A 13,950-nucleotide genomic window follows, 5' to 3' on the forward strand; every position below is an offset into this window, starting at 1 on the left:
ATTGCAAAGTTGACACTGCATCATCAGCTGTCTGATGTCCTGGTGTGTTTTCCCTACACCTTTATGCGGAGGTGCACATATGTGGAGAAAATCTAGCTAGGCACCCATGGGAGCGTCCTACATCAGTGTAGATTCCTGAAATACCTTTGAGGAATGTTCTCAATTAGTCTGATAGAATGAAGGTTCCTTCTGTGTAGGCCACGCTACGAATATGCCTGACACCCACCCTAGCCGTTAGACAAAACAGAATGTGGAATTCTGTGTGTTTGGGGTACGTGAACAGCCATGCAAAGATAAATGGTACCATTGTTCATTTTGACTGGTTTCACATGTTATTTGTGATGATGGCGCAACAGGCGATTTCTTTTGTTTTTGTGCTTTCGATCTGCGAACATGTTGAGGTTCTCAATCATATGCGAGGAAAACAAAACCACAGCCCTCTGACCATTTTTCAGATCGGTTTTCAACCAATCCGATACATTATTAGTCACTAGAAATGTTCACTCTGAGATTGGAGCTATTTTTGAATGTTGCTAGTGTTCTCAATCGGAACAGTGAAATGAAGAAGAAAGTACACCCTCTTCATATTCATGGTTTTTACTTATTAATAGATGCTTGAACTAAATCTAGTCCTCACCAAATCCTCCCCGTATATAAATCTAACCTCATGTATGAAATAACACACACAAAATTCACCTAGTCACCATTTCTTAAACAACAAAGTTGGAGTACAAAAATTAATGCAATAAAAAAAAAAGCCTTAATCACATGGTAAAGCCTGCAAAATATGGTCAGTTTAGATTAACAGTATAAATGATGACTAGAGACTTTGGGTGCCTCAAATTGTCTTCTAAAAATGTGGTAAGTTTATAGCTGAAGTGTGCACGCATGTGCTAACTGAAAATTAGGAGTCCGGTGTTTGTTGTGTTTGACAGGTTGCCCTCTTTTCAGAGTTTTGAAATTGATGATCTAGAACTATCTACGAATGGAGTGTGGCAGAACAATCAAGTATTTAACTGTTTTGCAGTTAGGTGGGCTGGATGTGTGTCCCATGACAACCTGGTGTGGTATGGTTTGATAGGGCGCTTGCAGGTCATCCAAATACTGGACTGCACGTGGGCGTGAGAAGGTGGTGGGATAGCTAGAGATGGAACTCACTGAGAACACTTTTTTTTATTGAAGTTATGCATGCTGCCTGTGATATTTTGTTGGTGGGTGGGTGCAAAAATCATGACATGATGCCTGGTAATGGTTTCTTTGGAGTGTGGGGGAGAGATGTGAAGGATTCCCTTTTCTACCTGGTGAGGATGTGGACAGGAGACACATACTGTTGAAATCATCTTGGCCTAGGTTTTGGAATTTGTCAAAAAGGGATGTATGTAACAAATTCTTATCCTTTTTTTAGTTTAAACATTTCTATTCAGAAATTGTTAGTTGATTTTTAAGGAGGAAATCTATACTAGTCTAAGATAAAGTGCTAAAGAGGTACTGCAAGAAAAGAATGGTTATATTCAAATGTGCGCTTTTTGTAGGGTTTGTTCTACAGTAGCAGGCCCAAAAACGGGCTCCAGGATTATAAAGGGCTGATCTGTTGGTTACCTCTGAGAACGTAATGGGTGCCTGTTGATTAGCATTTGTAGACAGTGGCATCCCAGACAATAAACTCTGATCCTCAAACACTTAGGATAATTGCTCCCCAATGTACCGTTTATATCTTGTAGCCCTCTCTCACATTTCCCGAAAGCTCTGTTTCCGTTTTCAACATCACCAAACTTTGTAGCAAAGTAGGATTCCTTTTTCCAATCTGATTTACCTGGCCTCATCTTGGAGCTCAGCTCAGTGACTAAATAATACTCAGCAATTTGTTAACGTTGCACCCATTGTTAACTCACCTTGTTCAAAATGGTTTTGTTCAGTGACAGAATACTTCCTCAAACCATAGACTGTTATTCCATGTGCTGGTGCTGGACAGTGCATCAGCAGAATACCTGATTCAGCGGCTACACCAGACATAGAGCAGCCTTTAATTTCCTAAACTGGTCTTTTCTTTACGCAGTGAAGGAAGGAAATTAATTTTGCAATGTCAATGTCAATCTGGTTAAAACTGCTGTATGCGGGCCCTGTGGTTAGGGTGCAAATGGGACATGCATACTTGTTTCAGTAAGTAGTGCAGTGTGTGGCACCAGGCAAGGGAGGCCACTGTCACTTATTCTATTTGCATACGCTACCAAACGACTGGCAAATTAGTTTAAACAGTATGGTGCAGAATATGGTGTGAGTGTATCTGAAACATGGCACATCTTATCCCTTTCCACTTATGACATCTTTTGTAGCTGAAGCACAGTTGCAGGAGGTAATGCAGTCGCTCAGTACCTTTAGCGCATTTTCAGGCTTGAAGGCTAACTGTGAGAAATTTTCCCTGGTCCCACTCCATAAGACAAACCTAGACTCAAAACAGTGGGTTGACCCCTTTCCTCTACAGTTGATGCCAACTTGTTTGGGTGTCCAGATCTACCATCAGCGACTTAATAGATGGTAATATGTTCACGCCACTGAGGGTAATCAGGAGCTCAATACAGTTTTGGTTAATGCCTTCACTGTTGGTGATGGGAAGGATAGCATTATCTAAAATTATAATATTGCTTTATTATTGTACTTTTTCACCAAATGGCAAGTCATATTTTTCTGCAAATTTTTCAAATAACTAGATTTTCTATTAACAATCCTGATTTGGAAGGATGGAAGGCGTAGGATAGCTTAGATAAGCGGTCATCCCGCAACTAAAGATAGGCCTAAGAGCCCTTAACAATGAGTACTAAAGATAGCGGTCCCTAGACAACCTACAGATATACTTGATATTAAATAGTAACTAGATAGGCTCTATTTCCTTTGTCCAGCCGGACAGAATTTTAATAGTCAATACATTTATAGAGAGAAACACATTTATACACAGTACAAGTGGGACACCACCTGGGTCCTTCTACCTTGATAGAACAAAGACAAAGTGATCAATGCGGGTGGAACGACCCTTGTTTGCCTTTGAAAAGGCAAGGAACATAAAAGACCACTTGGTGCGGGCCGCACTACCCACCACAGAAGTTAAAGAGACTGAATGATTTATGGGGGGCTCCCACCCTTAGTAGGGCATGCCAAGTGTGTTGAATGTATCAAATGTGACGCAACCATGGAAGGGAAGGAATTTGTGCATGAACAAACAAAGTTTGAAAAAAAGCATTTCACAAATTGTAACTCCACAAATGTTATATATGCGATCTTCTGCCCATGTAATAAAATCTACGTAGGGCAAACTACACAGAAGGCACGCATCCAGATTTGCCAATATCGGAGCAGGATCAGGTGCAAAACACCTGACGCACCACTGGTGGACCATTTTCTTGCAACAGGCCACATTGAAATGGACATAAAATGGACAGTCATCACTACGATAAAAATACCTCCAAGAGGCGCGGATATACATCAGCTGCTAAACAAGGCGGAGCTAAAATGGATACTGAAAACCAAAAGTTTACCCAAGGTTCCTGACCAATTGCATATTGGGTTTCCCTTGTTCTTTAAATAGTACTTAACAATGAGTAGCAAAAACTACACAGTAGCACAGCTTCATTATGTTGCTAAGTGAATTTCCCAATCTGGAGTGCCAGAAGCTGAATATTTATCTGCAGGTATAGCCCTTGACACAATGTGAGGAGCCTTATTTAGCACAAGGGCTTGGATCAGGTTGATCCCACAATGAGTGACCTCAGCAGGACATTGTTGGGCTAGCTACATTAAGCTGAATGGTGTGACCAAGTATATATGCACAGAATTCCTCCTGCAATGCTTGGAGCACTGGTCTGAAACCCCAGAGGGAGGACTTATGTTTGAGAAAGTGGGCGACGTACTCAGTGGGTGCATTTAATACTTTTGCAAAAGTGCTGTACGAATATGGGCTACCACCAAAACTATTTTGTCATTTAGATCCCTAGTACACACTGTAAGGGCCATATGGCACAGCAGTGATATTGAACTACCTAAAGACAGAAGCCTGCAAGTGTTACTAGCATAGGGGTCTGGACGTGGGATGGTATTGCACCTCTACAACTAGGTCCTAGAGATATTAGGTAACCATCTTGCAGAGTGCAGTTGTGAGGGGAAGAAATCATGCATAAGGGATTGATAATGATGACTGTGACGAAATGGTGGCATGTGTAGCATATATTTCTAGGTAGAGTAGATTTAAATTAATACAGTTTAACTTCTTACACAGGGTCTACCTTATGCCTGTCAGTCTAAACAGGATATTTGAAACTGGATTGGGCACCGGTACCAGATGTCATTTGCCCAGTGCCGACCACTATCGCATGACTTCAGAATGCCCCATAATATGCTTGTGTTGGTTCGATATAGTCACAGAAACATATATTTGATCTTATATAGCCGTCAATCAAGTCTTACTCCTGTAGCGTGGCTAATAACCCTAGAGGGTATGCAGGCGCTGTGCTGCAGGTATCAGTCGTAGAGCCAGGTCTTGAGTCCCTTCCCGAAGTGAGTCAGCGAAAGGTGCAGGGGGAGGATTTTCCTGGCTTTGGTAGTGAGTTGAGAGAAGGAGCATCCTCCAGAGTGGCAGCTGCAGATACATGGTATTGTTGCAGGGATTCTGCTCATACACAGAACTGTGCACAGAGACTCAGGACCTCCGTGAATTAGGGTTTGCCAAAAACTCATCTTAGTAATCAAAATCCCCTAATAGACTAGCATAAGTGTCTCATCAACTCTTCGTCCTATGGCAAAGTTACCAATCATTAGACAACCCAGAACATGCGGCTTAGGTTACCTCAGGTAAGGTGGGAAAGATGAGCACTCTTTCGTTATACTCTCATACCAGTCCAAAACAGGGAGTAAAGGGAGACACGTGCAAGTTTAAAATATTTATTTTAAGGCCGTGATCTCAGGTGCAGCATATTAGCTAATACCAGCAGACATATGATAAGATATAAGATTGTCAGCATAGTTACGATTCCATAAAATACAAAGGGAGAAAGCATTATAATGCTAAATGGAAATAGGTTACATATGTACCTATATTTCCACCTCCCTTGCTAGCAGGTTATTTTATAACTAAAGAAGGTCTCTTAGGCTTGCATGGCGACCCCATACCTCTAAGATTAGCAGGAGTGAATCACATAGAGTTCTGCACAAGCTCTCAGCATACGAATGTTCTCCAAGTGCGTTCAATCATGCCCACACAGTGCATTATTAAAGGCGCCAGTATCTGAGTTGGCCACAGCTGCATATATGTTATGGCTAGATCGTGCACTGATCAGTTTGAACAACAGCTACAGTGTTTAGATAACCTTGAAGGCCTTGGCACTCACTATTCAGACTAAGCTTACGAAGCAAGTCTAGCAATGTAGAAAAACAAGTTATTCTCATGTGAAGTAAAACACTCAGGCTAACTCTAAACAATAGCTAAAGTGTGTGCTGTGTGCAAAAGACAGCAAACGGTAAAATAGTGTTTAAACTTCTAATAAGCTCATGTTAGCTTAACCCTCTGAAATGCAAGGCTCAGCCCTAATACAGTATCTGTGTGAGGGTGAGGTGTTCATAGTGGAGAATCCTAGTTGGTCGATAGAAGTGCAGGCGGTAGTTCAGGTAAGCTGTTCGTTGGTCATAGAGGGCTTTGTAGGCGTGGATCAGAAGCTTGAAATGCCATCTCTTCTCTACAGGGAGCCAGTGGAGGTCTTTTAGGTGCTGGGTGATGTGTCCACTAGGTCGGGTTGAGGATCAGTCTGGCTGCTGTGTTCTGGATTGTCTGGAGTCTCTGTATAAGTTTGGTGGTGGTGCCTGCATAGAGTGCATTCCCATAGTCCAGTCGGCTGGTGATGAGGGCCGGTGTCACAGTTTTCCTGGTGCTGACGGGGAGCCATCTGAAGACTTTGTGGAGCATGTGGATTGTGTGGCAGCAGGCTGAGAAAATTGCATTGACCTGACGTTTCACAGAGAGTTTGCTGTCCAGGGTGATGCCGAGTTTGATGGCTTGGTCTTTCAGCGTAGGGGTTGGTCTGAGCTCCACCTGCCACCAAGCTTCATTCCAGAGGGCGTGGGTCTGCCGAACATCAGAACTTCCGTTTTGTCTGTGTTGAGCTTTAGGCATTTGTTTTTCATCCATGCCGAGATGTTCTTCATACAGTTGTGGAAATTGATCTTTGTCCACTGAGAGCGAGAAGACGAGCTGTGTATCGTCGGCGTAAGAAATTATGATGATGTGCGATCTGAAAATGTGCATGTGGTGTCATGTAGATATTGAAGAGGGTTGGACTGAGTGATGAGCGTTGGGGGTACGCCGCAGATGGTGTGCTTGGGTTGCGAGGTGAGGTGAGGTGAGGGGACGGAGGCGGAGTCTCTGGGTGTGTCCCGTGAGAAAGGTTGTCATCCATGGGAGCGAATCAGCCAATCTGGCGTAGTCGATCGATGAGTGTGTAGTCGGAGACGGTGTCTAAAGCTGCAGAGAGGTCTAGGAGGATAAGAGCGGCTGATTCTCTGAGTCTGTTGAGTAGGTTGCGGATGTAGTCCGTTGCGGCAATCGGGGCTGTCTCTGTGCTCTGGTTGGTCCTAAAACCTTACTGGGACGGGTCCAGCAGGTTGTTTCTGTCCAGGTGTTCGGTGAGTCGGAGGTTGATGGCCCTCTTAAGGTCTTTGGCGAGGAACGGGTGCAGGGAGATGGGACGGTTCTGGAGCTCACTGGGGTCTGCTGAAGGTTTCTTGAGGAGGGGTCTAACCTCCATGTGTTTCTTTGTGTTTGGGAAGGTGGCTGTGGGTTTGGAGGCATTTAGGATGATGGTGAGCTGGGAGCTGATCTCGTCTCTTCCGAGGTTGAAGAGTCCATGGGGGCATGGGTTAGTGGGTGATCCTGATTGGAGTTCATAAAAGTGGTTGTGATTGGTGTGCTGAGCATTGGACTCAAGGTGAACCCTACTGAAGATGCTCAAGTTGATAGAAACTGGTTTGTGGTTGCTAGTGTTCCCTTCCGGAGGGGCCCTCACCTGGCAGTCTGGGATAGGCCTTTTCTATGAGGAAAATGGTCAGTACTGGTTTGCATAAGGCTTTGTCGAAAGTGGTGGGTGAAAAATTATAGGTTGAAATGGGGCTTGGCGATAACCAGTGGCTTCCATCCATCCATCCATCCATTCCATCCATCATCTTGTTGTTTGTTGCAGTTGATACCCTAAGTGCGACGGGTATGTTCAGGCACGAGTCCCATTTTCACTATGCCATAGGAATTAAGCTGCTTTACTGCCAAGATCTAACTGTGCAGAAAACAGTACTAATTTGCATAAACGGAGGCCTGTGAATAGGGTGGCATTGTGGATGAAAAGCGATGGACTGGAGTTCTGCCTTGAGCAAGTGCCTGTGGCTGAGATTAATTTGACAATTGCTTTTTTTTTTAACCTTTTTATTGCGTTTTACAGTGATTTACATTAACCCAACCTCCCCACCCCTAAGAACTCCCCCCCCCCCCCCAATACAGGCAAAATTCTAAACTTACAATACATCATCTTGGTATTGTCACAAAAAAACTTTTAACATTTAAAAAATTAGAGAAGTAGAAAAGAAAAGGAACAAAAGAGGAAAGGAAAACAAAAAAACTTAAGAAGACCAAGAAAAGCAAAGAACAAAAAGAAAAGGAGAATCCAAGGAAATCTCTAGTTTAGTAATATCATCACAAATAATTTCATTTCAATATTGTTCATTATATCGTTGCTAATCCGGTCTCCCTGCCCATTGACAATTCCATCTATCCCATTATTTGTTACACAGATTAGGCTCCTTTCTATGGAATAAACTTTCTCTGGAACTTAAATGCATCAAAGCTACCCCTCTATTTGGAAAATGCTAAAACTTGGCTTATTCCCCCAAAACTGGCATCATTCCATATTCCCCCTTGCTAGCCCTTTTCTGCAGCAGTGCCAGGACACTCCTTGGAGTAACAGTTTGTGCTCTAGAAATACTTTCACATTAATAGGGCTGCATATTGCCCAGTGATGTCACCTGAAGCGTGCTTATTAGGGGCATTGCTGTACAGAGGGTAGGGCAATACTAGAGGAGCTTCCTAGACCTAGAATTAGTGTTCGCCAAGTGAGAATAGGGATATGCTGGGTATCGTCTGGTGGTCCCGCTAATGCAATATTACAATATGATGTTGCTTGGTGGGCGACCGCAGCAATGGCAACACTGCATAACTGCTAACCACCTTAAACTGGAAACATGGGGTACTATACTAGAGGTATTTGCTAAGAAATCTGATGATAGATCCTGTGGAAGCGCCAACCAACCCTCAAAACGGGGTAGAGAGATCCAAAATAAAGGGAGGAGGGAATCAGAATATGGGACACTGATTTTGTCAGCGATTATTGGACAGGGACTAAATTATAGGCGTAAATATATTTGGGTGAACTTCCGAATGACCATGGACTAGTCCAACCCTCCCATATGAAATGTGAACAATATAAGTGAAATGTGTCTCTTGTGGGCAATTGCTTGTCCTGCAATATATGTAAAACTGCAATATAATATTTTGTGTTTTTTTTTAAACTATTTTTTCCCTATCAAAAGGTGCCCAAGTTCAGACTTGCCCGTTGGGGCGGCAAAAGCCTTTTTAACCTGTACCGCCCAACTGTGGAATTCCCTCCCCTTTGAATTGAAAAACTCCCAAAATCTTCTACATTTAAGGAAAGCATTGAAAACATGGCTCTTCTAAGCTATGGAGGCAACATTGTACCTATCCATCTTCTCTGATCGCACACTTAAAGCAACACTTAAACACCTTTGAGCGCTATATAAACATTTATAACATAACAAAAGTTCTTTGCGCAAAGTTTGCCGCTCAGAGCTTCCATATGCTGTCTTACACTCTTTCGTCACTACACTTCAGGTCTCTGAAAAGTACTTTTTCTGGTAGGAAAGGAATCTGTTGTTTTTAAATGTTTTTTTTTACATTTTGTAAGTCACGGTATATAGGTAGTTATAATCCCTTTTTATGCATTTGTGTTATTTGAGCTTGGGCCAGGAAGCATTAATATATTTTGGATCATGTATGTGAACCGTTCTTAAAAGACAGCTCTGTAGAAGTGCATGTCAAAGAGGGACAAATATGAGAAGAGTAACTCAATAATACAATTTGGAAGAAATAAACTAAAATGCAATATTTTATGTATTTTTTGGCTGAAATACAATTCTTTAACTATCTCAACTAATTGGTGACATAATCTTAGTTACATGTCTAATGATTTAATTTCTGTTTTTTCAATGTAGAAGCAATGTCCTTGTGAAGTAAAGTTGAGCTTGACATGTTTTTGCCTTTGTTAGAACCTGCAGCCCACCGTCCTGGTTCTTCAACCACCGGTTTGCACTCATGATGGGTATGTATGTTCTGCTGCTGGCTGTCATTGGGATGAGCAACTCCCCAGCATTCCTTTCCTACTGGAACAGACTTTTTGATTGGACAAGCTGAGTGTACGTGGATCAGCAGGACACGACAATACGCTCACATCCTGCCTTAATGATGCAATTTCTGTAGAGGACACTACGGCAGTCTGAGCCCTTGTGGTAGACCGGGCTAAACTGAATCAAACCATTTCTCGTTCATTGAGGCAGTTGCCAGACTAATGTGCATGAAAGCTGCAGAAGTGTCTCCAGTTAGCTAGAATTCTTTAATTTGCTGCTTCTTTAAACCGTGCCAACCTCATTCGCTTGGTAACCATTTTAGCGCTGTAGCTACAAAGAATACTAAATAGCAATTTTTTGTCCTCTAAATTTCTTATAATTCTTGGGTCCCTTGAATTGCTGCACTTTCTGACCTCTGCTCAAAAGCTATTTATTTGCTATGCACAAGACTTGTTTGCCGATCTGGTGTGTCCCACGGGCACTTACTTGCTTTGTAAAAACACGTCAGTCTTGTGAACTGTGAGCCCCAACTAGACTTATAGCTTGGAAAACCTAGCCATATATATATTTTTCACACTTCTGTAATATTGAGCAATAGATATGCATAAGGCTTTGGGTCCATGTGGTTGGTGAGTTTATGGTCAGATTTGTTTAGTTTGCTAATGATCTTGGCCAATCAGAGAGAGAACGTTTACTGAGGAATCGAAGAGTAATCAGACTTTGAAATGAGTGGATGGAAGGGTAGATTTTCCTGTCATTCCGGGAAGCAGCCTACTTTTTGAAACCATTCCGAATCATTGGGGACCTCTGCCGAAAGGCGACTTATTGGCAAGATTAATTGATATTGTTGGGGATTGTTGATGTATTATTAGCTTTAATCCTTAATAATTATTCTGAAATGTAATGTTCAGTCTTCTGGAGCAAGAGTCATGCCCAGCCATAAATATCTGTATGTACAATGCCAGTAACCTGGGATACCTTGTGCCTCAAGATGCCAGTATAGCGAATGTAATGCGTGAATTACCTGTTGCTCATTTTCCTAATCTGAAAGAGGCTGAAGGCCATTATCGCGTGGAAAAACTGGGATTTAACGTGTAATGTAGTCTCTCAGGCCTGGGTGGGAGAGGTGTGGCGCAGCGGCCAGGGCGGCTGACTCTGGAGCATGTGGGTCACAGTTCGATCACCAGCGGCAGCTCAGCCCAGCACCCTGTGACTCTGGGCAATAGCTTGCTTGATCTCCCCGATGGCCCCCAGCGCATTGAGACCCTTAGGGTTCGTGCTTTACAAATACTGGGTAATAAAGGCCTGCAGACATTCCACAGACATGCTTGTTGTATTCTTAAGTTTCTACTGTTAGTGCCACAGTTTGAGGAGTAGATTAAGATTAGACATTTTCTTTTATTATTTTATTTTTTTAGCACAGCCTCCAGTTGTAGGCTTCTACTGTAGAAAAAAATCAGATAGTACAGACCGACTAATACGAATTAACCAAGGTGGTGTTACCTTTTTCATATTGTAAGTAAGCGGTCGGCCTATTTATGAATGACTTTCGGTTCAGAGTTCCAGGAGGCCATTGTTTTGAATGAAAAGCATCTACCCCCTTGTAGCCTTTTTTGGCATGAGATAACAGACAGTCATGCAACAGATGACTGTAGTCTTCACCCAGAAGTGTAGACGAATAGTGCCTTTAAACTAGGAATCCTTCTTAAACTTCATCACAGTGGAAATCAGGAGCCAATGAATAAAAGGCAATGCTGGGTTTATATGGTCTCATTGTAAACCTTGTCTGCAGCTTTAGCATGTATGTGGGTGGCCCATATAAATAGCGGGATGCTGATCAAGACGCTATGACAAATGTGTTGACCACTGTCCCTTTATATCAAGAGGTGTGCATATTCAATAATTGCACCTGCAAATTACTTCCCTGGGATTATAAGCATCTGATCTGAATGAAGGTTCACATCTAGATTTTCTAACCAGAGGTCCTGGATTAGGTACAGGTCCTAACTGAACTGCTCAAACAGTTTTTGACCTCAAGGATGTTTTGTGAAATGGTCAGAGGATATGTTGCTTACTGCCATCATTTGCACATCCCTAATCTTCCATAAACATTAGAAATAAATTATCAATGATAGATTGCTGCTCTGGTTATTGTCTGCATATATGTTGGAGGAAAATCCAAAGGAGTCAACCAAAATTGCTAGTGATAAGTCAAGTCAAGCAGATCCCTGTAGAAATCCACAGGTTAGTGCTAAACTGTACGATACAAATGATGCAAGTGCTTGACTTCATGGAAAAGAGGAAATCCGACAAACATTCCATGGAATTCAAACTTCGTGTAGCCAGAAAATAATAGGATAATGGTAGATGGGTACAATGCTGCCTCTGGGTCCAAGACATCCCTTTCTATTCTTAAATCATCATCTATTGCTATCAGCAATACTTTAGTCCACATACCATGTCTACACAACGGATGACCTACTGTTTTTCTGATCAAATGTCTAAAAGTGGATGATTACCTCTTAATCTTCAGCTGGGCTGCATATCATAGTTGTGATATGGGGAGAAGGTTTGCTTGGCTTGATATGTATAGGGAGAGCATTTCACAAATGATTTTTTACATTTGGGTGTGATAACCCCTGTCTGAAGTAAGTGAATAATCATGTTGCAAATAATTATCCCTGTTAGCTCCTATACATATCCTAGGGTGATCCAGAGTGGGAAAAGATACTAGTTAGTGATGGAAATGTTTGAAGATTCGTAGTGGTAAATTCATTAAAAATTGGATTCTGATATGATTTCAGTTTGAAAAAGTGCTCCATCATCCCATTGTCCTTTGAACCTAAACGAACAGGCATAATTTATACATAGTCAAGAATATTGTTTAATTAACATCTCCAGTGAATCCAAGTGAGTAGTATAAGCTCCCAAAGCAGAATTTGGATGAACGACAGCTGTAGTGCTGCAACATAAGAGTGTCAATCTAGATGAATGTGACAATTTTGTGACTTATGAATAGGTTATCTGAGATTGATCTGTGTGGGTGGTGGGTAGATCTTAGAAAGAGAGGATTAATCGTTCAGTATGCAGGGGATATGTGTGTTTTACTTTTGTTTTTAATTATTGTCTTTGAACTCCAGAATAAATATATTTTTAGGGGAAGCTTGTAGCATGACATTCAGTCTTGGCACATTGTGCCACAGACGTTTTTCCAGCATAAACATATGCCATGATATTTGAATTGGGTTTAGGGCTTCTTTTTGGATATATCTTGAGATAGAAATACACATTGGTCACATCAAGCCACTACACTTAGGCTGGATTTGCAGTTCATGTTGTAGTTGTCCGTAAGGGTTGCAACTAAAGTATGTTGCCTCCACTGTTAGCTATTCTAATGCAGTTGCTGTATGCACTTTAGAGCCAGGTTTGCCAGGTGCAGGTCGAGTATTTTTTTGTGCAATCTTATCCATTAAGAGACTAATTCTTATGGGCGAATCTTGGGAAGGTGATAGTTCAATAACATGTTACAGAAGTAGTAGTCTGAGACCGAACTTTTTGTTTATCACTAAAATTGGACAATGGCACCTGCTCTTGACAGGTCATTATTAATAGTAATAATAATAGCTATTTTTATAAATGACCTGGTTAACCTTGGCATTGTCCTTGAAGCAATCTTTCACTTCTTGATGTTGAAAAAGCTTTTGCTTGATATGGTATTGATTTTTTTAAAGGTCCTGCATGAAGTGCTTTAAATGTTTGTGTATGTGTGTACTTCACAGCCTGAAGGCCTCTGATAGCCTGCAGGTGTTTCAATTCACAATGCCTAAATGTAAATAGTGCCTTACTATTCATACTTACTGCAAGGTCTCCAAAGACCTTAAAAAGCAAATCAATCGACATCTCTGTGTAACTTTAAATTGTTAAAAAAATACCAACCGTTTTTCATGATCTTGAATCCCACATTATATGTACTTAGTTCTTGTCTCCACTAATGTTATTTGTCTGCTTGTTACATGTGCCTAAGCTATGTTTTCCTAAAATGATGCAATAGGGGTTCTGGACATGCTCAAAGGGCGTGACTGTTACGATATACCGAGCTGCCCTTGAATATAGGGTGGTGTTCAGTCCTGTATGAAGACTTCCTCCGAAGAACTAACTCTTCTTTTTATGCTCATTCAACAAACTTAAAAAAGAAGTGATGGGGAACTGATTGAACGCAATGATCTGGAATCCTGTGCGGGCATATGTGTCAAATATGTGCCCTGGGTGAACATGTTGGCTTTTTCAGAAGAGGAAATACAAGGATACAGCTCACTTTAAACGTTATAGTTTTTCTTGACACAGTCCTCGCTGTTTCACACACCTGTCACTTTGCAAGGTTCTCCACCCACTACACTCCTTTTTTTTTTTTTTTTTTAATTAAAGCACAGTAGCATAAAATACCCTTTATTTCCCTTTTCTCACAGGTTTGGGTCCTCCATCTTTTTTTGTTACACCGTTAGATTT

At 41.7% G+C, this 13,950-nt stretch overlaps 1 protein-coding gene across 3 annotated transcripts in view; it reads left to right on the forward strand.

Annotated features, from left to right (window-relative positions):
* The window catches only part of PARP16 (poly(ADP-ribose) polymerase family member 16), a 146,932-nt gene extending 133,502 nt beyond the window's left edge, over positions 1–13,430 (forward strand). For all 3 annotated transcript variants that reach the window (XM_086958031.1, XM_086958030.1, XM_086958029.1), the window contains exon 7: positions 9,367–13,430. In XM_086958031.1, the coding sequence (XP_086814157.1) occupies positions 9,367–9,511 (145 nt within the window). In that variant the 3' untranslated portion in view covers positions 9,512–13,430. The remainder of the gene's footprint in view (positions 1–9,366) is intronic.
* The last annotated feature ends 520 nt before the right edge of the window (positions 13,431–13,950 follow it).

The sequence above is a fragment of the Lissotriton vulgaris genome, chromosome 2_1 (assembly GCF_964263255.1).
Source record: "Lissotriton vulgaris chromosome 2_1, aLisVul1.2, whole genome shotgun sequence".
Lineage (NCBI taxonomy): Eukaryota > Metazoa > Chordata > Amphibia > Caudata > Salamandridae > Lissotriton > Lissotriton vulgaris.